The sequence below is a fragment of the Scomber japonicus genome, chromosome 9 (assembly GCF_027409825.1).
Source record: "Scomber japonicus isolate fScoJap1 chromosome 9, fScoJap1.pri, whole genome shotgun sequence".
Lineage (NCBI taxonomy): Eukaryota > Metazoa > Chordata > Actinopteri > Scombriformes > Scombridae > Scomber > Scomber japonicus.
In genome coordinates, this window is record NC_070586.1 from 13,836,603 (window position 1) to 13,863,099 (window position 26,497).

The window sequence follows — 26,497 nt, forward strand, 5'->3', positions numbered from 1 at the left end:
GCACTGTAGATATACTGTATGGAAAATGTATGGGATTGACCAGCGAACTGAGGCATGATACATCTTTAAATATTTAGGTCACAAACCATATTCTGTAACTATTAAGTTACTATTACTATATATATATATAACTATTAAGTGGTTATGTCTAAGTCAAACTCCCATTGTTACAAATATATTATATGCCTAAACTAGTTCCATTAAACTTTTGTGATCTTGTGATTTCAGTTCCAAGCTCAAGTGTGCATTAAAATCTCTCCACTATAATGGGGGAGAGGCTGTGGAGTCATTAGGTCTTGTTTGAGATGTTTGAAAAGTAATGTCATCATACTAGATAGACAGCCTTAAACCAAAACTATAAATGAAGTAGTTCCAGGGCAGTGGCTTCAATCCCCAACTCTGCCAAGGTACATGACCAAGTGTCCTTGGTAAAGATACTGCACAGCAAATCCTGATGGCTGTGTCAGCGCCCTACATATCAGTGTGTTGTAAAGAAATGTTGTAAAGTGCTAAAGCCATTTGCCATAGTAGAAAATTACAGCACAATTATAAATATTCAATTTTATGTATTGTGCACTGTAACAGGCTTTTAATGTTCACTCATTCTCTTTATGTGATGTGTTTCCAAACTGTAATTTGTCCCTATAGTCACATTTTTGATTTATTTGACATTTGTTTTTGTTGTTAGCTTTTCAACAATTCAATATATAAAACTTTAAACTTTGGGAAATACGATGTTTTCCACCTCCTAAAATATAATTTTACTTTATCCTTCATCATAACATAAAGTGACATGACAAGTATGTCTGCTTTAAAAACACTTGGCCATAGCTGACATTAATCACTGTATGAACTGATTCAGACTGATTCTGAAATTGACCTGTAATGGACCCTGACTCACTCTATAACCAGTGTCTCTTTTATCTGTTTATCCTGGCTCCACATCCACATCAGCTCATGTCTCCTGTGGTCCAGCCAAAATTGCAATTTTGCTGAAACAAGCTGAAACTACTTCTAACATTTTCAATTTCATCACTGTATTCTTTCATAATGACTGCTCTTTGGATCCTGTGATGCAAAATGTGTGATTAGTGTGTGTGTGTGTGTGTGTGTGTGTGTGTGTGTGTGTGTGTGTGTGTGTGTGTGTGTGTGTGTGTGTGTGTGTGTGTGTGTGTGTGTGTGTGTGTGTGTGTGTGTGTGACTTGGTGGGTGGATGTGTGTGGATGTGTTCTGAACTAGGTCAATATATACATTGATCAACTGACAACTGAAAACTGGGTTTTCCACCCACCTGTTGTTCACCATATCTCACGTAGGTGGTCTTTATAGGTATTCCAGCACAAGACTGGGACCTAAATGAGAGGTAACATAATCTGGCTAATTTACACATTATTTATACATCATTGTCCACAAAAATGAGGAATTAATTTCCCCCTAAAGGCAAGTCACACTGCTTTATCAAGGTACAAAAGTCAAAATATATGATCATGTCAGGATAACTGCATCTGCACAGCTGTAAACCAAATACCTGACATGCCCAGCAAAGATCACTGTGGCAACTCACAAAGAAAAAAATGAACAGAATAACACATCATGCACACTATGAAACATAAGAAAACAGAAATGTGGGTTTCATCAAGCAAAGCGCCAAATTCAGATGATGCTGGAGTTCAATGTTTACTGTCTCTTATGCCCTCTAGTGGTCAGTGTAGAACCCTATTTGTATGTTTGTATGTTTCTATGTTTCTGTGTTCAAAAATGGGATAGCATACATAACTTACAGTAAATGTCTAATGTAGTGACATTTAAGAGCGTAAATCGCAAAAAACAGGTGTGTGTGCAAAGAGTAATATATGAATGGAACAAAAATATAAATTTTGCACAGTGCACAGAGCTGTGATCAAAATGGATCTTTGTCAGCTTGTTTTAGATAAGGCAATTAAATATTTCGTCTGTATAAAATGAGCAAGTTTTTTGTTTTGCGAAGACTTCACACTGAAACCAACTTGACGTTTACAGGCAATACTAACCCCCCTTGCATCTAATTACCTATCAGACTTTTCCAGTAGATGGCGTACTAGTACTTTTTCTTTAGTGTACAAGGAGAGGTTTATCCTTACATGAGAGAATCTCTTAATAGAAATTTTGATTATAACTCCACTGTCTTTTAATTTAATAAAACAAAAACAACAACAACTGAGGCACATCTGTGATAAGGTTTGATTACACAATATGGACCTGTATGTACTCTATTACACAGCTTTTAGTCACCCACTATAAATGCCTTTTTCTGTCAGCAAAAATTTTGACCTTTCTGATGCAATCAAGATTTTTCAGTCAATTCAATAAAGCATTGAACTTACTGCCTACTGCATTCAAGAAACCCATGAAATCAAATCATCACATTTATTGACTGATGAATTTAGGACTCACATAACAGACACTTGGCAAACACAAAAAACTAATGTATTAATTGTACATATCAGGTACATATTGGTTGAATATAACAGTGGTGAAATAAGTATTCAGAGCACTTACTTAAGTAAAAGTACCAATACAGTAATATAAAAATACTCCATTGCAAGTCTTGCTGTAATCATTCCCCCTGTTCATACTGACCATTAGAAGATCCCTTCATGATGCACTCACAATGTAAGTGATGGAGGCAAAAATCCACTGTCCTCTTTCTGTGATAGAGGTATTTAAAAGTTTATCTGAAGTTAATATGAAGCTTAATTTATTATTTTTTTTAATTTTAAATTTTTTTACCTTTTTATTTGTTTTTATTCTAATTTTAGTTTTTAAATTGAGCTCTTACTATTCCTTTATTGTTTTTATCTTTTATTATATTGTGTGTGATTACATTGTATTTTAATAACTGTGCAGCACTTTGGTTCAACTGAGGTTGTTTTTAAATGTGCTTTATAAATAAACTTGACTTGACTTGACTTGACTTCAGCTGTCCAAATAACTCAAATCAAGTGGATATCTTTCAACATTACAGTCTTTTTAGTGCCCAAGTCTCTCGTTTTGCTACTATACATCCACCACAGCTCAAGAGTGAAACACAATCCGAGGAAACATAAAGAGGGAATTTGATGCTAAAAAGAGTGTAAATGTGGCAGACATCCACTTGATTTGACTAAGTCAGACTGCTGAAGCCTCATATAAGATTCAGATTAACTTTTAAATGACTCTTTAGAAACACTGTGTATTTTGGCCCACATCACTTACTGTGAAAGCACATTTGAAGGAGATATTTTGATAGCCTGTATGAACAGAATGAATGATCATGGGATGAAAACCTCTTTCAATGTTCAAATGGACACCTGATTGTTCTTGTCCTGAGATGACTGATGGGAGAAGAAAGAAGAAACAACAAAACAATCTCAAACAATGAGTTTTCTCTAAACTTTGATTTTTGGTGAAATATTGGGTCATTTGAACATTTATTGAAATGAAACCATGTGAGAAGTTTAGAGGGAGAAATACTATTGCAAATACTATTATAAATACTATTGTTTCGTTTTTATTTAGTTTTAGTTTTGTTTTTTCAAGTATTAGGAGTCTTGATTTGTAGAAGCTGAAAAGTATGAAAGACTGCATGACACTAAATATATTTACCAAGTCATCCTTTATTAAAGGTACCATATAGCCTAGTGCAAAGCCGTTTTATTAGTTTATTCTATAACCATTAACAACAATGGAAATAAACTGGTTTATCTGTAATTCTGTTTTGTTTTAGTTCATTTTGCATTGTTCATTGTAGTTTTTATTTGGTTATCATTTTATCTTTATTTCAGATTATTAAATTATTTTCTTCACTGCTAGTTTCAGTTTGAGTCTTAGTTTTCATTAACTATAATAACCCTGGATTACACATTGATTTATATTGCCTAAGATAAGATGTGAAAAGCCAAAAAAGCTGGAATTTAATGTGTTGTCCCTATTTTAAAAGCTTGTCACATTATCCATTTTGTCAAACTCATCTGACAAGTAAGTAAAGCTGTCATGTACATGTTGAGGGGTAGAAAAGTACACCATGTCCCACTGAGGTGTAGTGAAGTGGAAGCATAGCATAAAATGGAAATATTCAAGTAAAGTACAACTACCTCAAAATTGTACTTCAAAGCACTTGTGTAAATTTGCTTATTTACTTTTCAGCACTGCTTGTTTAAACATGCAAACTTTCTTTAAAAATAAAACACTGTTTTGTTTTTTTGTCTGGTCTTTTTTCTTTTTTTTTAACGTCACATGACATGAATCGTGTCCTGACGTCACCGCCCGTCACGGAAGTCAGCGGCTGGTGATGGTGGCGGCCTCTCGTCAGACTAGCAGCAGCAGCAGGAAGAAGAAGAAGGGATGTTTGCATCCAGTGAAAGGATAACATCACTTGTGTACGAGCTTTTATAAATTGAAAAAAAAGATATTAAAACCACCGAAGAGTCTTATCTGGCTGAGTCCTCTGGGATTGAGCCGTCTCTGTGTGGAGCTGAAACAGGGGGAGAAGATGTCCCTCTTCCAGTCGGCGCTGGATTTCCTCGCCGGGCCCGGCTCGTCTGGAGCGGCCAGCCGGGACCAGAATGACTTCGTCGGACAACTAGTCGAGCTCGGTGACATGAAGCTAAGGATCAAGAGGGTGATCGCGGAAGGTGAGTGACCCTGCGAGGAGGAGACACTGTTGTTAAACAACTAAAACGCGGCTACACAGAGCTAACTAGCCCTGCTAACATGCTAACATTAGTGACAAGTGCAGGCAGCTATTTCCAGTGGTTGTCAATGACAGTAGCTTTAGCAAGTGCAGAGCTATGAGTCACCGAGTAAACACCACTTTATAATTTGATTTCCTTGCCTTTAACAAGCAGGTTAATCAATTTCTAGATTATATTGCACGAAGGTGGATTCAACTTTAGTATCATTTATTCTGGTTAACTTAAACCACAGCAAGACTCACCAAAATACTCAAGGCTGCAATTGACTTCCCCACACAGCTACATACCTTAAAGCCTGTCATCTTCCTTGGCTGAAAGTCTTTTTTAATTTAAAGACTTCTCATAATAGAGGAGAGAGGAAGATATGAACTGACAGAGTTTAAATTGTTTTAAAGGACAGGTATACAGCTTTTAAAGTCTGTCTTGAGAAACCTGTTTTTAATGTTCATTTGGGCACCTGGTTGTTGTTTTGAGACAGACTTGGGGAAACAATGGTGTAGTCATGCTTTAATGCTGGTTAAAGTGACAGCCAAACCACTCTGTCTTGTGACACCAAGAGGAGAAATAGCTTCAGATCCAGTAGTCCTCCTCTCCTTTTAATGGGTTATCTATGATGGGAGGATAATAAAACAAGAGTGAGTCAACAAAAAGAAATGTAGTGTTTTATATACAAAACACACTGAAGTTAAATCATGAAACAAACAAACAAAACAGAAGAACGCAAGATCTCTTAAGGATTGCAAATGATATGCACTTAATCAAATATACAGTAATCAAACACATTAAGCATATTTTCCACCCTTATCCGATTCTCCAAAGTTCTTAAACCTCTGTTTCAGCAACATTGGTTTCCAGTCATGTGTTTGAATCCAAAAATCACAGCCAGTATTTATTTATATGTGATGATTCCGGTTACAGTACATGAAAACAGAGATCAGGCTGCTTCTCTGTTGCACTGAACAGAAATTCTTGAACTCTTTGCAAAGTGGCAAGACAATTTTACTGCACTATAATGTTATATGTTACAGTAGCTGGCTGGCATGCTTAGTGTAGAACTTTATTTTTATTACAGTCTATTTGGATAAAAAGTTTTCAGCACAGCCAGACAAATAGGTCAAATCTCATCCAGTGGTACGGCTTCAGTAGTACAACACTCAGAACTTCCACCTTTTTGTGTTTATTACTGTACACGTCTGATTATTAACAACAACAGTATAACCCAAAAAAAAAAAAATATCAAAAGGCAAAATAAGCTGAATCTTATGTAAAACCAGACTGAAACTGAGAGGAGAGAGAGAAGGCTGCAAGGTTTGTTCATTTAGTCTGCTAGTAATTGTGTGTGCCTTTTGGAAAAGATACGGTCTTTGTCCACATTACTTGGAAATTGTTGACTATTTCTCCAGATTGTTTCATTACCGTAAATGCAAGGCAAACAGATTTTCATATATTTTTTCTCAGTAATTCACCACTTCCGTGTCCAGTTTATGCAACTCTCTGACTCATCTTGACGTAATCAATCCCATCTGCAATCCCAAAACTATGTGAATAACATTTCAGATGATTGACAAAAAATGTTCACTAACACAACTGCAACCAATGACTGTTTTCAGTGTCAACTATTATGTGGATTTTTTTTTTCTTTTAGTCTGGAAAATGTCAGAAAATAGTGAAAAAAGCAGTCATAATTTGAAACATCTTACATTTGAGAACCTGGAAACAGTCATTCTTGTAAAGTTTTGCATCAGTTGTCAAATTTTGCGTTAATTGTTTTCCATAATTTATTGCCAGTTAATTCAATGCATTCAATTATCATTTAATCCCTCCTCTAACAATAATGATAGCAGATCCTTAGTGACAATAATTAGTTGATGAGCAATTAAAGGAGACAGAGTAGCAGATGGTGGGCCTCCAGATCATTTTACACTGAAACTTCGCCCTTTTCAAACTTCCACCCTGCTGTTTAAAAAGGTCACTTTGTTGCTTCCCTCACCGAGATCTTTGGTAAGGGAGTACAATGGGTGTCTGTAACCAGACGGCTATGAGTACTTTTTCAGTCTTCATTGCCAGCCACTTGGGCAGACAGCCAATCATCATGCATTGTTTGCTCCACTTCAAAAACAAAATCTATCTGGTTAGTCAGATAGTGTTGAGTTCATAAAACAACTCTCCTCTTAAACAGGTAAAAGGAAAAGCCTAAACTGTAGTTGAGGTTCAGTCACAGTACTATCAAGGTCTGTTTCACATCCACAGACTTGATCCTCTTCAGGTTAGTGAGGCCGAGATTTTATCTTCAGGTTTTCAGATATAGTGTCACCCATTTGGCCTTTCTTCTCTTTCTGCTTTCATGTGTCCCTCTGAGGAGGTGAATAGATAGACAAGATAGCTCTGTCTTTATGCAGAGCTGGAGTGGATAAGTTGAGCTTCATTCATTTTATATTCCTGCAGTGATGCAACACAAGTGCAAAGATTGTACCCTCACAAATGTTTAATTAGTTTGAGTATAATGAAGAAAGATTTTCAATCCCATCTTCAGTATTTATTTTGGAACGACTCGGTAATTGGAGGAAAGGAAATGGAGACTTTCAGATTTCAGTCCCTCCACATGCCACAGCACAAAACAGAGGAAGACATGTGATCGCTGAAGGGAAGGGCGAGCATTCTCAAATCAAAGCCAGTGATACGTGTAGAAGTCACAGTAATGGACAATAAAAGATGCTTTGGTTTGACAGTTTGCTGTTATGCTTCCTGGGTAAAGTATCCGTTTAGTGCATTGCGAGTATTAAAGCCAGTATTTCATGTTAAAGATATGAGTCAGGGTAACTCCAGAAGTTAGAAAGAAAAAAGGAGAGGCACTGGGCACTCTGCGGCAGTCTTCTCTGTGTAAATACAGCTTTAAAGATTAGAATCTGGAGTGTGTTCATTCAGGTTTTTACCGACAAGTGAGGCTGGTAGTTGATTTACACATCACTATGGTAACCGTACCCCAATCTTGTTTGGACTGTGGCTTGCTGACTCCATCTTGAGAGTTTTTACACTCACCTGACAAGAAAAAGTTCAGAAACCAGAAGTTCTTGTTGTTGGTCCAGCTGCCAGAGAGGCTTTGAAGTCTCAAAAACAGGAATTGAGCCATCGTAAGAGTAAATGTGATGTACGTCAGCATATTACAGAACAGGATCTTTTTTTACATTTAATTATGTGGCAATGCATGGACTGATGGTTAATTAAACTACTATTCACATACTGCTAACTAGTGATAATTTACTCATTCACTCAAGGGACAGAGCTTTAAATGCTGTAGCTGTGATTGGTTTCATTCCACATTTCAGTATTATATAACTGAGACCAGTTTGACCAGCTATATGATTTTCTGATACCAGGCAAAACAGACTCTCCCTGATAGCTGGCTGAATATTACACTGACACTGACCACATTATCAAAAATACAGGTTTCAGCCACACCTTCAGGGAAAAGGCGTACAGTATATTCAGCAAGGGCTTAACAGTGACCTAAAGGCTAGAGGCAATAGATCTGTGACAGAGAGATTGCTTGTGTCGTGGTGTCCTTAAGCAAGGCACTTAAGCTACAGTGTGGCTGACAGATAAGACTGTGGTTACACTTGGTGGAGTCCAGGTTTGAATGTTAGTGGGTGTTAAGAGCAGGGCAGTGGTGACGGTTTTGGCGCTCTGTATAATCATTAGTTAAGACTGAATGAGAACAGTATGGTATCCTATGCTGGTGTGGTTTCCTTTAAAAAGTGAAAATCCACCTTAACCACTTAAACAGGCAATGTGCACCAGGAGATACAGACTCTTTAACACCCTGTTAGAAGCATGATTGGTTAAGGTGGTTGTCCTTTTTTTCTAATTAGTTGAAAAACTGAACTGGATTGGTAGAAGTTAAGCTTGTTGGTAGGCCTATACTTTGATAAAAATTATTAAAAACAATTTAGAAACTAGTGTGTGTGATAGTAGTTATACCTTAGTTGGGGCAACATATTCTGGTGGAGATACAACTCATAAAATCCAAAATATGAGATAACTAGTAACATCAGAATTGTCATTTTCTACTCCTGCTTGTTTTAAGGATAAAACACTTAGATATCAGCTGTTAAGGCCGCTTATAACTGCCTTATATTTCATTTAATGTGTTTTGCATTTTCATTGAATATCCACCCAGGTATTGACTTGTTACTAGATAAGTCAACACCTCTATATTGTGCATCCTATATCAAGTGTATGTTATTTTGTGTCAGTACTCATCTCAAAATTTATAGTTCTTTTTCAGTCTTTACTTTTCTGGTACAACAACCATAAAAGAAGAAATCAGTCATAGAAAATTGTAGATTTCTTCATGGACAGCAGCTACAGTCGACCAGAATGCAACACAGTATATGTAGTGTCTTGCGGCACTAATTGAATTAAAGCTTTGAGCTAAGAAGGTGACGGTTTGCTGCATGCACCATTAAAGAAAATTACACCACTGCATCACAAAACTCCTGCAATGAACCTCAGATTGTTGATTAAATTAAGACTATTATTCATGTTTATGTAATGACCAGTGAACAGTGTGAATGACGTCTTGGTGGCTCTCTCTCTTTTTTTCTTCCCAGGTGGGTTTGCCTTTGTGTATGAAGCTCAGGACATGGGCAGCGGTAAAGACTACGCCCTCAAGGTAAGACAAGAATACAATATTTTACTGCTTGCATGTTGCACTTTACTATTACATTTGTATTTACTGAGGGAATGTTTTAGTCCACTCTGCTTAGGTATGTTGTATAAAAACAGGGAGATGTCACCATAGAACAGCAACAAACCAATGATATGTGTGTGTGTGTTTGTTTTTGTTTCAGAGGCTGCTGTCCAACGAAGAAGAGAAGAACAAGGAGATCATACAGGAAGTCTGCTTCATGGTATCCTTCATCATCTCAAGACCATGATTCAAGTTTTTTTTTTTCTTAAGATTATTATAGAACATTTATGTTACAGGCAAGTTAAACTTTAACACATGACCTCACAAGATTGTGGGAAACCCCTCCAGCATTAGTCTACTGTTATTACTGGACTACTTGCAGTTTACAGGCAACACCGAATAATACGCAATACATGAACTAATATGTATTTATATTGCTTGGCTTAACAATGTTATAGTGATTTCAAAAACACTGTTTCCTACATTGTACATGATTCTCTCCTTAAGAGCTAGATGTAGTTTGTGACTGTTTCCAAAAGCACTACAGTCTGTTTTCTTGAGTGATAAGCAGGACTGAATACAAATAATTCTGGATGGGTTTCAGTCATGGATTTGTTATTCATGCCATGGCGAATAAGATCAGTTAAATAACACTTCATGTAAATAAAAGGCTAAGCACTGAAGCATCCACTGTATTTCAATATTTCAATCCTCTTGGGAGTGTTCTTTTTTTTTTTTTTTTTTCAAAAGAAGAAAAAACTACAACAAATTAGTTGAGTAATTGTACAAACCTTTTGGCACTCAGCTAAAAATGAAGGCACATCTCTTTTAAGGTTGGGCAATAGTAGTTTCATGCTGTGTAGTGCATTGTGGTAGTACTGTGTTCCTATTGCATCATTTGCAGGCTTAGAGGTTAATTATTTGCATCCAGTTTGATTCCTTACATGCTGATGAGGCAGAAATATAAAGACACCAAACAAACAATCACCAGTATATTCTTCCTAGATTATGATTAGTATTCATTTAACCATGATCTGTCCCTGCTTTCACTGTCTGACCAGCCAGATCTCCTGCTTCACTGATGCTATGCCTGAAAGTGATTATCAGAGGATGTATAGGAGATTGATAGTCGGTCACAGTGGATACTTTAGATTCATTGTTTGTTTAGCGACTTTATTTTTTTAAACTCCAAGTTGCTGCTGGTCATGACATTCCAGCCAGGCTCTAACGCTACACATTGATGAATGGTTTGTGTTCATCACTCTGAACTGACTGACCTGAGGAAATGGTTGACGCCACAGTAGTGTTTGTGTGTTCCTTGACCTCCGGACTCCACAGAAAAAGCTGTCAGGTCATCCAAATGTGGTTCAGTTCAGCTCTGCTGCCTCCATCAGCAAGGAGGAGTCAGACACCGGGCAAGCGGAGTTCCTGATCCTCACTGAGTTGTGCAAAGGTAAATGCACATTTTTCTCTATATTTTGTAATTTTTTGTCTGCTGCCACTGTCTCTTCATCACTGCTTAGTCATTCATCGAGCTGAAGTGCAGTGAATCTGAATAGTCAGCACCACTTTCCAGTAACTTTAACTAAAAAGCACTGGTCATGAAATTGTTTCCCGTCTGCAGCCTTTCTACTTCCTTCTCTGCTTCCTTTCTCTTGAGACAGACCGCTCATTTGCAACACACTGTTTTTTCAGCTTTGCAAACAGACAGCTCATTACTGACCTTACTTTACTGTTTGCTGTGAGAAGTGCTTTTCAATATCATTGAGATTAGATATTGTATTGTTTGATTAAAGACTTTTATTTACAGTGACTCATTTTCTCTTAAGTTCTCTGATAACTACTAATGAACAGAAAAGGTGACAGTGTAGTGTTAAATGTTCCTTTCTCACTGATGGTGGATTTAACTGTGTCTGACTGATCTGCCTCAGGTCAGCTGGTGGACTTCATAAAGCGAGTGGAGCAGAGGGCTCCCCTGTCATGTGACACAGTGCTGAAAGTCTTCTACCAGGCGTGCCGTGCCGTGCAGCACATGCACAAACAGAAGCCCCCAGTCATACACAGAGACCTCAAGGTTTGTCCACCCTTGGTAGTTGGATGAGTGAATGATGCATCAAAGGGCTGGAGAATGATGTGCCAGAGTCCCAGCCTGAATGAACTGAGTGGAATCATACATTTTGTATCATGTGAATGAAAAACTCTATTTTAAAGCCCAACCTGCTTTTATGACTACTTATTTGATATTGAATGTGTATTGATTCACACGCTACTTCACTGTTTACTTCATGTGTTGTCTTGATCCGTTGCAGATTGAGAACCTCTTGATTAGTAACCAGGGCACCATCAAGCTGTGTGACTTTGGCAGCTCCACCACAGTGTCACATTACCCCGACTACAGCTGGTCGGCACAGAAGAGGTCCATGGTGGAGGATGAGGTACACACATACACACACACTGAAACATCAGTTTATTGTTTTCTTAACAGGGCTCAACTTATATGCTTATACTATTATATTATATTGATTCTTAAAACTTAAATGTTTCTTTATATTTTCTTTAATGTTGATTTTTTTTAACATAAAAATATTGATTCAGACAACAATATAATGTTTACTCTTCATTCTTGGTATTTTCTTTGGATTTTTATTACAATGAAAGTCAATTACTTAAATTGAGAGGGGAGAAAAGCACAATGAAGAGCACTACTGGATCAATGGCAGCACTGATGTCATGATGTTGGACATAAACCAGATACCTTTTGATTGAATCAATGGCAGGAGGTCCAGGAAGCATTGATCAATCAGTTTAATCATATTTATACCATAATCACACTTGCACACAGGAGCTTTGCCCCATGTGACAGTAAGAAGGACCCCAGAGATCCTGGTTTTCTAAATGTATTAACTTAGTCCATCAATAACCTGTTATCAGCCTAATAGCGCAGAGCAGATGCTTGATGGAAAGAGCTTTACATGGTGGAAAATCTATAGTGGAAGGGCTGTTACGTCAAAATCTGAATAATATCTAAAAGCGTGCTTGTGTCCTTTACATGAGACATACGTTTTCGTGCCACGTTTTCTTAATTTGATCAGTTTTTCCAAGGGATGGGTGACAGCTTGCATCTGAGTCTAGCTGGGCACTTGACTCTTGTTTTACACCTTTCCCCATCTAACAATTATAGTTTGTGTGTTAACTTAGTTTGTTTTTCTTTTGTTTGTGTGCAGATCACAAGGAACACTACTCCAGCGTATCGAACACCAGAGATGATCGACCTGTACTCCAACTTCCCTATAAATGAGAAACAAGACATCTGGGTCAGACCCTTTAACTTTTTTCTTCCTGTCCTGATGATGATGTCAGCTACTGTGAAGACATTAGTGTTAAACCAGTTATGTTTGAAACCAGTTGCAGCAGCTGAATTAGACACACTGATAACTGTATGAGACAGAAATTAAGATGATCAAATCAAAATGAAAACTGTTTTTTTACCATCAGCAGACTGCGTTCACAGTTACCTGTGTAATGGTCTTTCTTTTAAGGAGACAAAGGGCCAGGACTGGTCACATGACTACATTGACAGTTTCATTGATCATTACTGAGATTGGCTGATTCTGATACATAGTGGCACATCATTGTGATTTTTTTTTTTTTAATATGTTGATGTTCATCATAATACGAATTCACATCGTGGTCCTTTTTATTTGTGATGTTTTGCATGTTCGCCGCAAGATGAGACCCAAAATGTTTTCCTGTAGGGAGATATTTTCAGGCTTTATAAAATTGCTGTTTTTGCTGGAAGTAAAAAAATAACAGATTTTTCATCTAAGACACACACAACAAAAACACAAAGAGGACCTCTGACCTCAGTGTCTGTAATAACTAGTGGTGTTGCGTCATTAACAGATATTAGTTAGCCCTTCCTCTGTTAGTTTGTCCTCTGACAGATAGCTGTTGCCATGATTTTCTTTCACAGTATTTTGAACATGGTTCCGTTGTGTATATAAAAAAACATTCTTGAACGAGTCTTCATTGTTTTCTGTTGTCCCACGCAGGCCCTCGGATGCATCCTCTACCTGTTGTGTTTCAAGCAGCACCCATTTGAGGAGGGTGCAAAGCTGCAAATCGTTAATGGGAAATACTCCATCCCTCAGAACGATGTCAAGTACACTGTGTATCACGAACTCATACGTACGTACTGCCTGTCTTTGCTTTTTTTCCTGACAGTCCAAATACTCATTCCATACCTCTGTCCACTACTCTTCTTGTCCACAAGTCGAATGTACGTGTCACATTGATCAGCCAGCAAAATGTAAATGGTAGAGAGAAATTCCATGGCAAATTGATTCAGTAAAACTTTTGAACTTGGTTAATCAGGTTACACAGCGCCATCTGGTGGATAATTTAAAACTCTGTTTCCGGCAGAGTGGCAAATAAAAACATACATTGAAAAAGTAATACATTTTTTATCTATCATTGTGTGTGCTTACCTTGGCTGCTATGCATGGGATTAATGTGAAAAGAATACATCTTTGTTTTCCATTTTCACATATGAACTTAAAACATTAATTTCTATGTTCTACCTTCTTCCAATGCACCCCCCACCCTCCTGCTGTCCAGGTTCCATGTTAAAGGTGAATCCAGAGGAGCGTCTGTCCATCACAGAGTTGGTCAACCAGCTCCAGGAGATAGCAGCAGCACGCAACGTCAACCCTAAGTCTCCCATTACAGAGGTGAGTGTTGGCATGACTATTTTCAGCGCTGAAAAAAAAAATACTATGATACCAGATTTGAGAAGTGATACCACAGTAAAACTTCTCTAAATCATCTTCACTATCAAGTAATTTTTAGCATGTTAACCCTGACTGTGCAGCTGTTCTCTGTTGCTGTTTTGCCAACTTGTATCTTCGAGTGCTTTCACTCTAAGATATAGTTTTCTTATGTACGGCTTCATACATAAAAGAAAGTACTCGCGTATTGGGTTAGGGTTAGGGTGGAGTGGAGCACCCTAACCCTAAGTGGAGCAGGGTTATTATAGTTTTGAAATGTTCATTATTTTTTGTTTCAATTTAGTTTTAGTTAGTTTAACAAGTGGTGAAGTAGTTTTAGTTTAGTTTTTATTTAGTTTTAGTCTTAGTTTTTAGTGTTTCAGGTATTAGGAGGAAAGCCTTGATTAGTAGAAGCTGTAAAGGATCAAATCATGCTGACACTGTGTTTGTGTTCTCCCTGCTGGTTATCTCAACAAGTCAAACTGAACACAATACAGTCACCATGGAGACAATGAAAAGAAAACTAAAACTAAGCTGATTTTATCTGCAATTCACTTTAGTTTTAGTTTTGCATTGTTCATTGTTTTTATTCAGTTTTCGTTTTTTTAAAAACTCTTTTGTTTTACTAAATTATTTTTTCACTGCTAGTTTTAGTCTTAGTTTTAGTTAACTATAATAACCCTGAAGTGGAGGACATTTCTCTTTGATAGGCAAAGGCAATGGCTTTGTTGTCAGTGAAATGAAACTTCATTTTCGGATTGTTTCACTGCAGTTATAAGCAACCATTAAACACTCGGCTTATGATTTACTGCGGGCACAGGTGCGCTTACCATTTTCGTCCTCCAGCTAATACTGCAGAAAATATAAAAAACAGGACAAGTCTGTGTTGTTTTTTTCCTCCTGTGAGAATGCTGTGTTTCAGGCACAGCCGTAACACAAAAAAGGCGATTAGTGTCAAGATGAGTTGAGCCGGTACCATGTTGTAGAAAAGTGGCTTAACTGTCTAAAGTATCTTCAGCTTTGGGTGTCTGTTTTGATACTGTCACAAAGTGTATTTTGGAGTAAACAGGTTGACTGGCTCAGACACAGAGGCACATCCTCAGTGTTTGCCAGCCTGTGAAGAGGCTATTGACAGGCCGACCTCATGGCCTCTTCCGCTGTGTGCATAAATGCTCCCAAATTGCTGGTGTGGTTACACTCGCTCAGCCTCACATCCACCAAATACACACACACACCCCGCAGTAGGCACAAAGGAGTCTGTATTCTCTTTCCCAGGCTCCTCTCCTCCCAGCTGGCATGGTCCTAATAGGTTCAAAGAGACAGAGACACAAAGGTGGAAAAGGGGTGAAACAGAAATTGAAAAATAAACAAAAATAAATATCAACTAGTAGTAAACCAGTATTTTTTTGGGTGCAACTTTTTTCCCACATTTGCCCCCCACAGTGGTTAATACATCCCATTATTCAGCACAGGCAGATTTAAAGATTTTGGACTCAAGGGTTTTGAATAGAAAAGCATTTACCCTCCATGGTTTCTGGCCATGACAACTTAGCAGCTTCAGCTTCTTATGATTCTAACCACAAATCCACAAATCCTACCCTTTAAACCCTCCGCCAAAGTTGTGATTTATGTAAAGCTGATTTCAATGTCAAAAATCTCCAGGTTTATAATGATTGGTTTTTCCTTTTATGTTTTTGTGGTGTGAAATATATGTCTGTCTGATTTATTGATTTATGGGTTAGTCAATTTATGTGTCCTGAACTATATTTCTTTTACAGTTTTAAGTGTGAGTATTTGATCACTTCTTCACTTTTTGGGGAATTGTAGAAAAAAGACTTATTTCCTGTGCATTAGTACTACAGAGTGCTGATTGGTCTGTGTTATACTAAGATTATCTCACTGCTTGAAACAAATTAGTAAATTGAGGCACAGTATTATTGCGTGTCCCAACCAATTTCTTACCAAACTGAATCCTAATAAGGCCGGTAAATGCGTGTAGCATGAAGGCAGATTTGGCGTACACTGATCTGATTAGGGTTAAGAAAGGGTTTCCCTGCTGGACGTAAGGAGATTATAGTTCCCCTACTTCTACTCCTTCTCCTCCTCCTCTCTGCTGCCTCTTGCACCAGACACATGGAGAAGCAGACTGTGAGACAGAGCAGAGAGGAGTGTGAGGAGAAAACTTGCGAAGGAAGGGAAGAGAAATGGAAGTGAAATACTGAGAAAGAGATGCAGTAGACCTCCCAGAGGAAGAGAGATGGAGGTCGTCTGGGTACTGTAACACAGACCCAGAACCTCCAGCTCTCATCAGGAAAATCATATTTTTTATACTCTTTTTTTTTCTTTTCTAAATGCCTTTGACGGAGAAAAAACCTACTGCTTAACACTCAGGATTGCTTTTCTGCTCCTCAATTTGTGGTTCTCTGACCATTGTTGTCTACGAGTACTATTTTTACTCTTTGCAGGGATATAATTTTGCATTTTGTTTTTTGTTTTTTTTTGCATTTGTAAGGAGGATCTTTGTTTTTTTCTGATGACATCTTCTCTGTCTGTTGACCTCTTTTCCGTTAGTCCTTGCCGCAGTATATACTGTTTTTATTTTTAAAGTTTTTTGTCAGCTTGGCTTTCTTTTGCTTGACCTACCTGTTACAATGTTGAGTACGTACTACTGTTGGCGTCCAGTGTATGATGGCTATGAATGTCTGCAGCTGCTGGAGCAGAACGGAGGTTTTGGCAACAACGGAGCCCAGCCGCCCACCCAGATCCACAACGTTCACAACAATGCAGGTAAGACTTTGGTAGGATGATGATGTTTTGACCTGTATGGATTCGGGACAACGTCTGTTAGGGAGGTTGCAGGCTTGTGTTTGGTTCTTATAGAGTTTCTTTGTTTCAAGTGTTCACAGTGTTGATGAGCAGCACTGTCATGTTATTCTGTCTGTATGTCCTGCTTTTAAAAGTGATATTTAAACCTATAAAAACAAAACGGATCCCATGCATATCCGTAAAATTGTTTCACAAACAAACTCACAAAACTGCATGTAATTACTGCCTTTTTAGGTGTGACAGAGGAAAATACTTAATTTCCCGTAACTGCTTCTTTTAAACTCCTAATTTCTAATCAACTACAAATATATCTGTACACACACATCCACACACATATACCCAGACACCACCCATATCACAGCAATCCTGTTGCGGGTGGTCCTCTACCACCACCCAACTGCTTTCACACAAAATACACACACACACGCACAACGGTAACCAAGAGAGGGGTCATGACCAACAGTCAATAGGTCAATTTTGTTTAAACCCAATCAGGTGGTCATGAGAGGTGTCACAATTGTCCTCAGAATTACCAGCTTGGTTATAGAATTCAATGTGTAATCAAAGATCTGAATGGGCTAACAGTGAGTATAACTCTGTGGGCAAGGAGCACTCACATGTCACTTGTAATATTAAATACTGAGTTTATGAGTTGTATTGCACGAGCATAATCTGCTGTAGAATATCAAATACCATCAAATGATCTTCCAAAGTGGCTGATAGAGAAAACAAACTGAACAGCCTCAGACCACATACTTAGCAGTTTGCAGATGACCACTAGTGATTTTCCAATTCCCACCCCACAGTGTAAAAGCAGACTGAAATATAATCCTTGCACTCAAGCTCAAGAACGAGCCCCTGCTGCAAATTAAGAGACTAATGACATCAGCTGAAGCTACTTGATGAGAATATTGCACTCATATATAATTCTACTTTTCATTACAGAAGATAATAAGCAAAAAGCTCATCATCTTCTACTCATTTGTACACACAAACAAGCCTTAACACCCACACAGGCTGAGTACTGTCCATTAAGAGGATTTCTGAACAGCCAGTCAACCATCTGTTTAAAGGTTGAATATGTTTGCTCTTTTTCATTGAGGCGTGTCTCTAGTCTGCTGCCCATTCATACTATCAAACTTAAGCAATGACTAATGCTGAGTAGAAATCCCCTTTGACCCTTTTAATGACGTCTTAATTACACAAATAATGCTGAAGTTTTGATATTGTAAAATACGAAGCAATAAGAACACTGATAAGAAAAGATTTTTGCTTAGCACTTCCTTGGACCCAGTCTAATGTCTTAAGATCCACTCATCAGATAAAAATAGAAATATAACCAGTCTTGCAACTGTTACTGTGTGAGGTTTCACTCTCTGGTGAGGACATTGTTTGTTGTCCTTTCTGCTTAAACTCCTCGTTTTCTTACCAAACAAAATATCAAGTAAATTTTATCACAAAAACTCAAATCGCAAAGTTGCTTCAAAGGGCTTTACAAGTAGTATCATATACCGCACTGTTTATCCTCCCTTTTCCTTTTTTCTCACCATACCTGTAGGCATGTATGATCCTGATCAGTCCGGCAGCGGCATCCTGGATATCTTAAGAGGAGGAACAGAGCGCTTCCTGACAAACATAAAGGACACTTCCTCTAAGGTCATCCAGTCAGTAGCCAGGTGAGGTGCTGCAGCTTGGTTACCATGATTCTCCACATTGCACTTTTCTGTTCATCTTATTTTTCATTACAGACCAGCACTGTTTGTTTTATTTTGTCTTTGCCCTACTTGCTGTAACATGGACTTGTTTTGGTCTCACACTTATGTTTGTGTTTGTTAACCATTGGAAAGTTGGCTGAACATTCAGTTTAACTTGCTACATTTTGCACTACTATAACTTTACATAAGCTTACTTAAGTTAACTATAGTTGTGATCCATTGATACATCTCGTTTTGAACCCTGTCAGCCACCATATTTCATTACAATTGCATTAAGATAAACTAAATATAGCCCATGCATATTCATGCCTACACTGCCCTCAGATTTACCTTTTAAGGGAACATTTCGCTGCATCTGAAATGTGATTCTCCAGTGTGAGATAAATCGTAATTCAGCTAATTAATACTTGTCAGAATGAATCAATGCATGGTGTGATTAATATATACTGCTACACCTGGCTGCAGCATTCAGTGATGATATAGAAATTACTGACACTAAATGTGGATTTCACAGATGGTGGTGGCCTCTGTGACTGATATGTATAAATGGGTTGAGAATTGGCAAAGTGTTCCTTTAATAGCCATTTTTATCCATTAAGGTTAGATGTTTCATTTTGTTAATCATCGGTTTGTTCCATTTGTTTGGTCATTTTGTTTATTTTTTTTGTTGTTTCTTTTCTCTGTCCCAATCCCTCATGGTCCCACTATGTGTCCATCACCTAGCAACCCAAGGTAAATATGGGTCGGTGAAGCGCACCGCTCATGCACCACTCTGTGTGTTCCTGTAGTTTGTGTGTCATTTAGAGGAAAAAATAAAACCCTACTAAGCCTTTTGCTGTGCTGCGTTGATCATCACAGCTTGCTGAACCTAACATCACTCATTCAATGTCTACATGAATGTCATGAATGGATTCTCAATCTGAGTTAGAAGAAGGGTTAAATTATTGGAAAATGACACCAGTGAACGATGACAAGTTGGCCTTTCTGTGCAACTCCAACAATCTTATAATGTCAAATACAAAAATACCATGAATGAATGGTAGATAAAGTGTTTTTTTTATCATAGCTCCACTGCATACTAAACCATAATTCCAGCTACTCCTGTGTCTTAACCAACATTATATGTGTCCTAACCACCATAGAGCGTCACCTGCATAGATAGATCAGTGTCTTTGCTTGCCCTACAGTTTGTTTGTGTGTACTAAATTTTAATATACAATAGGAATCATGTGTTGTATTTGCTGTTGTCATTGTTCCAACGTGATTTGCTGTAAAAATCCGATGCAGCCCACGTTGTCCACCCATTTGTCACATGTAAGACAATAACAGAGAGGAGTTATTGTTGGTAATGTTTCTCCTGGGTGACAACAAACATACGCCATGCACATTTCACGAGTGCCAAGAATGACTCGTCATCTGTGGGCTTCCTCGCTTAGAACTAAATTTGGTGGGAATGTTTTTTTGTTGTTGTTGTTGTTTTGTTTTTTTTTTGATAACCTGACGGAATATCGCATTCAGGATTCGCCCATTGTAGCTCATTAAACTGCATTACCATAAACATTTTCTGAGGGATATAAACAAGTGTCATACTGTCTCTCAACCAACTTATTACAAAACCTTTTTTTTAGTGAATGCGTCTTTAATATTTTTGTTGTAATGTTTATTTTGCTCTACCGCTGCATTTTTTTAATTTACTGCTTTTACAAATATTTTTGTAATTTCTCTTATAGCTATGCCAAAGGGGACCTGGATATTTCATATATCACCTCCAGAATAGCAGGTAGGCATAATACCCTCCTATGTGCTCAGTTCTATATTTTTGAAACCTACGTGATTTCATGGTTAGTGTTTCAAGGAGACAAACATTTGCTTCAATAGTTAAGTGTGTGTGTGTGTGTGTGTGTGTGTGTGTGTGTGTGTGTAGTCATGTCTTTCCCAGCAGAGGGGGTTGAGTCTGCGATAAAGAACAACATTGAGGATGTCCGACTGTTCTTGGATTCACGTCATGCTGGCCACTATGCTGTCTACAACCTCTCCAAACGATCATACAGGCCTTCTCGATTTCACAACAGGGTATGAAGAATGTGTGTGGGCGGGGGTGTGTGCCTTTTTTTGACAAGTCGATGTCTATCATAGTGAAACATTACCAAAAACCATCATCTCACTGTGAGAAAATTATGGCTGTGAATGGATAGTTTGTTGACTCTGAACAATCCTAATGTGAATACTGTTTTTCTTTATTTTTTAAAGAGAATCATCCATTTATTGCCAAAATATTTTATATTGTTAAAGCTGACTTGTTTTTTTTTCAATTGTTGTATTCATGTGTTTGTCTTTATGTTGTAGGTTTCAGAGTGTAAATGGCAAGTTCGCCGTGCCCCCAACCTCCGCAGTCTCTACAGTGTATGTAAGAACATGCATCTATGGCTCAAACAGGACCAGAGGAACATCTGTATAGTGCACTGTCTGGTATGTAGCCTCTTCTATGTTAAAGTTGAGGTCGAGACATAAATACATAAGTGTTACCTTTTTATTTACCTTTACTGTTTGCTTCTGTAGGACGGCAGGGCAGCATCAGCAGTGGCAGTGTGCTCCTTCCTGTGTTTCTGTCGTCTTTTCACCACAGCTGAGGCTGCTGTCTACATGTTCTCCATGAAACGATGCCCACCCGGCATAGCCCCCTCACACAAGAGGTACACACTAACATTTATTTTCCCTATTCAGTCTTTTTAATTAATATTTTAAGCAAAAAATATTCATCACTTTACAAAAACTATGATGTAAACATTACATGATCATCTTCTTACTTTTGTTTGTCAGGTATATAGAGTATATGTGTGACATGATGGCAGAGGAGCCCATTATCCCCCACAGCAAACCCATAGTTATTCGCTCCATCGTCATGACACCCGTGCCGCTGTTTAACAAGCAGCGTAATGGGTGCAGGCCATTCTGCGAAGTCTATGTTGGAGACGAGAGGGTCCTCACCACATCACAGGAGTACGACAGGATGAAGTAAGATTTAGACACACAAAGATGCCTATCAGCTGTCTCTTGATTAAAAACATACAAATGTTACTTTTAAGTTTATTCTCTCTCTCACAATCTTTTGCTCTTTCAGGGATTTTAAGATGGAGGATGGGAAAGCGGAGATTCCCCTGAATGTGACAGTCCAAGGAGATGTACTGGTGGTGATCTATCATGCAAGATCTACACTGGGAGGACGTCTACAGGCCAAAGTACACACACACACACACACACACACACACACAAGAGACAAACACTGTTAGGACATTCTGTGCCTGTGTGAATAGCTTAAGGAAATAAAACACAGAAGAATATCAACAAAACGTGCATTTTAATTTCTTTGTTGTTCTTTTTCAGATGGCATCAATGAAGATGTTTCAGATCCAGTTCCACACAGGCTTTGTCCCCAGAAATGCGACCACTGTAAAGTTTGCCAAGTACGCAATCTAATCATCAAAGCCTAATCGTCTCCTTCTTCTGAATAAACAAGATCTTTGTCATTCAAAGCTGAAAACTTAATATTTCCTGCGCAATAACATCAAGTACAACAGATTTCTTATTCTTTGATAACCTCTTCAAACACTGACTTTCTCTCCCTATCTCTTTGTTCTCCTGTCAGGTATGACCTGGATGCCTGTGACATTCAGGAGAAGTACCCAGACTTGTTCCAGGTCAACTTGGACATCGAGGTGGAACCCAGGGATAGACCCAGCACCAAGTCTCCTCCATGGGAGGGCTTCCAAACCAAGGGCCTCAACCCCAAAATCCTTTTCTCCTCTCGTGAAGAACAGCAGGAGATCCTCAGCAAATTTGGTAGGTGGCATGCATAACAACATTTACATTTTATATACTTAGTCATTTTTGGCAACTATGGCTGGATGGATTTGCAGTTTGTATTACCTAGCTAAGCCAGAGCAGAATGTCTTTAAAACTTATTTTCTGATTCAGTGCAGATGAACTAAACTCTAAATCTTGATAATACAGGTAAACCCGAACTGCCTCGTCAACCAGGCTCCTCAGCATTTTATGACTCAGAAATGTCCCAGCCAGCACAGACCCCAGAAAGCTCCAACGCAACAGATCCAGAGTCTCCTGAGAGCACTGATACCAACGCCAACAACTTCTTCCAGACACTGGATTGGGAAGGTATTGTCTCATTATAAATAAAACTCAGTGCAGCCATAGTATTCTGTTATAATCCTTTATGATGGGGAGAGTGCACTTCTCATTTTCTTACCTGCCTTAATTTAAAACATTCTCCAACCACTTAATTCATCACGGCCCCCTCATCGACTGATTGCAAAGTAGCCCAAAGGCTTCCACTGATAAGCCTTTTCTTGTATTTGAAGATGTAGGCAGCCCTCAGGATGCAACAGACAGTCAAGGGGGAGGATCCCTGAATGACCAAGAGGACCTGAGTGATCAGTCAGAAGGAGAATCTTACTCTTATTCTGCTCCCAGTGGGGAGGTTCTGTCACGAGACCCCAGCGAACCACTGTTTGACGCAGATTTCGAGGTAGGAACAAACTAAACGCTGATCAGTACAGGCATGAAGACTGTACGACTTATGTATATGTATTTATCTTGCATCTTGACAGGATTGTGAAACAGAGCTGAAATGCTTTAATTTTTTTAATCGTCCATCTATCTGTTCATACTTGAGTCATCACTTTGTGTCTGTCTCTCCTCCCAGACCTCCACTCCTGCAGCCCAGGACTCTCCTGCCAATGACACAGCTGACCTCTTGGGGTTGAACGCTGACTCTGAACATCCTCCAGTGTCCTCATCATCTTCCTCTTCCGCACCTCATCAAGGAGCCCAGGGAGGTCTGAAAGCCTCCTCCAGCAACAGTGACCTCCTCAATGACCTGTTTGCACCCCCTGGTGGGCAGACAGGAGCAGTGCAGGAAGATTTGTTCTTCAGCGGGGCAACCAGCCAGGCCACACCAGACCCAAAACGTAAGGCTCTGATGCTTTATACACGCTGACTGCAAGAAAATGACAAATTATCTTGAATGTGTCTTTCAACTTCACTGTGTCTGTGCTGCAGCCATGGGCGACCTGTTTGATCCGTTCGGGATGGGGTCCAGCTCTGGCGTTGGCTCCAGTGTTGGTTCATCACGTCAAGCATCTGGACCGGACATATTTGGAGACCTGTTGGGTTCTGATAGTTCTGCTACCAGTGGGTTTAGTTCAGCTCACGGTAACCCCGCCCCTGCCTCCAACACCAGCCTCTTCAACCTCAGTAAGTAAATCAGTTTAGGGAACTACTGTGACTTCTCTAATGGATGGATCACACACAGCGTCTTTCAGCAACAAAGGCTTTACAGTATCTTTGCTAGAGAAACCATCCTCTTATTTGGAGGCACTAAAGTGGGAGGCACATTCCTCCCTCCCCCAACATTTGCTGCAGATGGTTGCTGTTGGATACCAATCCTAACCATGGATGGTTTGGGTGTTTGTGTCTCAACAGATAAGATAGTGAATGATGTTCCTAAGATGACCTCATCTGCCAGTCAACCAGACCTGCTGGGGGGCTGGGACAGCTGGGCAGCTGGCACATCTGCTGGAATGAACTCCACCGCCAGCAAACCCACCTACACCAACACGGGTAGGTGGAGGAACATTATGTTGGGGTTTATAACTAAATGCTTAAAATGTACTGTATGAATTGTCAAGATTTTTTTTTTCTGATATTGTATTTTGTGCACTCAGAGTCACCAGGATAGTCTCGTAAATTTGCAGTGAGATAAAAGAAAATTAATCTGTTTGATTTCTAAATCACTTTACTTATTTGTGTATTTGTAGCTTCTGGTACATCATCTATGTCGAAGGCCAAGTCTCAGACCTTTGATCCTTTTGCCGATTTAGGAAACCTGGGCTCTAATCTGCCAGGTAAGAGGACTGGTGAGATATCCAGTCATCTCTAATGGTGCTGACTGTAACCTGTCATCAAAAAATATAAAATACCTCCAATGCCACTTGTTGGACTCTAATTGATCATTCCTCCATGTTTCTTCCAGGTTCCTCTAGCAGTAATTTCTCCAAGGCTTCTTCAAAGGCTCCTTCCTCCTCCTCCTCTTCTGCCTCTACTAAGGTTCCAGGTCAGCCCTGGCAGTCTGGAAGACCTGTCTCGGCCCACAACAAACCCTGGATGTCTGGAACCGGGTCTGCACCCAAAGCAACAGTAACACCAACACCCCAGCCTGCAGCTGCACAGCCCAGCAAACCGAACTACAACCTCAACTTCTCCAGTGTCATTGGAGGAAGGGAGGAGAGAGGAGTTCGTGGGCCTGGATTTGGTAAGAGAAACTGAGTAGAAGGGAAGGATTTATTATCCAGGAAAGCAATATTTATTTATTCACAAGCTTCTAAAATCTTAAAGTTAACAACAATTTGTAATAATTCCATGTGAAAGGTGTCACATTATCTTTAGAGTGTTCTTGGGAATCACGGGCAAATGTTTTCTGTGCTGTGTTGTAATGCAGGGCCTAAGCCGAAGGTAAAGGAGGATGATTTTGGGGACCTGCTGTCAACTCAGGGTTTTTCCTCCAAGCATGATAAAAAAGGGCCAAGAACCATTGCTGAAATGAGGAGACAGGAGATCACAAAAGACATGGATCCACTTAAACTACAGGTAACCAACCCAATGCATCTGTTAACAGATACCTAATACACCAAAACATGCACACTCCCCATTCTTGACGTGATGATTTCTTGTGCTGTAGATTTTGGACTGGATTGAGGGAAAGGAGCGAAACATACGAGCGCTGCTGTCAACTCTGCACACGGTGCTGTGGGAGGGTGAAACCCGCTGGAAGCCTGTGGGCATGGCTGATTTGGTGACACCTGACCAAGTGAAGAAGTACTACAGGAAAGCTGCACTGGTCGTCCATCCAGATAAGGTACAGTATAACATGCCGCCTGAACTCTAACTCCCTTGTTTTAAACCAAGACATCAATACAATAAAAACACCCTCTTTTAAGATACTGACATGCATTCTTAATTTTATACTTATTTCCTTGAAATTATTAGTAATTTGCAGAATAATTTAATTTGTAGGACTCTTTGCAAAACATTTTGGTATAAATGATAAAGTTTAAAAAAAACATTGGATTCAATGTTGTTAGCAAAAGTTCATAGTACATTTTATTATTAACAATTCTTTAACAGACTAAAACAGTCTTACCTTTCAGTGCATAATGTGTATAACAACATATTGTTATACAGAAATGTGCTCAATATAGAGTTGTTATGAAATAATCTAAAAGTATTTTAACAACTTCTTATGAATACATATACTTAGTGGTGGGCACTTACCGTCAAAACTTTTTGGCTGTACTACAACATCATGTCCAGCCCTACAAATGCCAATATCTGTCCCTGACTGACTGAGTGGTGAAGTTACACCACTGACCAGGCAAATGCTGATAATTTTGCATTATTATTATGCAATTGATTGATGCTAATGTATTGAATGATGTTTGCTTGTCTCAACTAATTTTTCTTCTTTATTTATACACATATTTTTGCTTTCTCTTTCTGCAGGCAACAGGTCAGCCTTATGAACATTACGCTAAGATGATCTTCATGGAACTAAATGACGCCTGGTCAGAGTTCGAAAACCAGGGATCCAAAGCACTCTTCTGAAACCCCTGGTCTGGATCCCAGCTAGACCAGACCAAACCAGACTGGACTGGATTTGGCCTAATCAGACAAGGGTTAGCCTGGGCCAGATTGGACAGGACTGAGCCCACATTG

General features: G+C 39.0%; 1 protein-coding gene across 1 annotated transcript; it reads left to right on the forward strand.

Annotated features, from left to right (window-relative positions):
* The first annotated feature begins 4,296 nt into the window (after nt 1-4,296).
* On the forward strand, nt 4,297-26,423 carry gak (cyclin G associated kinase). Its single transcript, XM_053326046.1, has 29 exons — nt 4,297-4,652; nt 9,323-9,384; nt 9,563-9,622; nt 10,741-10,855; nt 11,334-11,476; nt 11,712-11,837; nt 12,627-12,716; nt 13,455-13,590; nt 14,020-14,132; nt 16,877-16,955; nt 18,553-18,670; nt 20,440-20,489; nt 20,634-20,782; nt 21,056-21,178; nt 21,269-21,402; nt 21,530-21,724; nt 21,831-21,948; nt 22,094-22,173; nt 22,356-22,549; nt 22,721-22,882; nt 23,086-23,252; nt 23,430-23,694; nt 23,786-23,980; nt 24,209-24,346; nt 24,544-24,630; nt 24,759-25,037; nt 25,224-25,372; nt 25,464-25,640; nt 26,285-26,423. The coding sequence occupies exons 1-29, from the start codon at nt 4,511-4,513 to the stop codon at nt 26,384-26,386; spliced, it is 3,948 nt and encodes a 1,315-aa protein (XP_053182021.1). The 5' UTR covers nt 4,297-4,510; the 3' UTR covers nt 26,387-26,423.
* Nucleotides 26,424-26,497: the final 74 nt, after the last annotated feature.

Coding starts and splice junctions, on each gene's coding strand:
- gak (XM_053326046.1), top strand. CDS start 4,511: ATGTCCCTCTTCCAGTCGGCGCTGGATTTCCTCGCCGGGCCCGGCTCG. Junction 10,856..11,333: donor CCTCACTGAGTTGTGCAAAG/GTAAATGCACAT, acceptor GATCTGCCTCAG/GTCAGCTGGTGGACTTCATA. Junction 13,591..14,019: donor TGTGTATCACGAACTCATAC/GTACGTACTGCC, acceptor CCTGCTGTCCAG/GTTCCATGTTAAAGGTGAAT.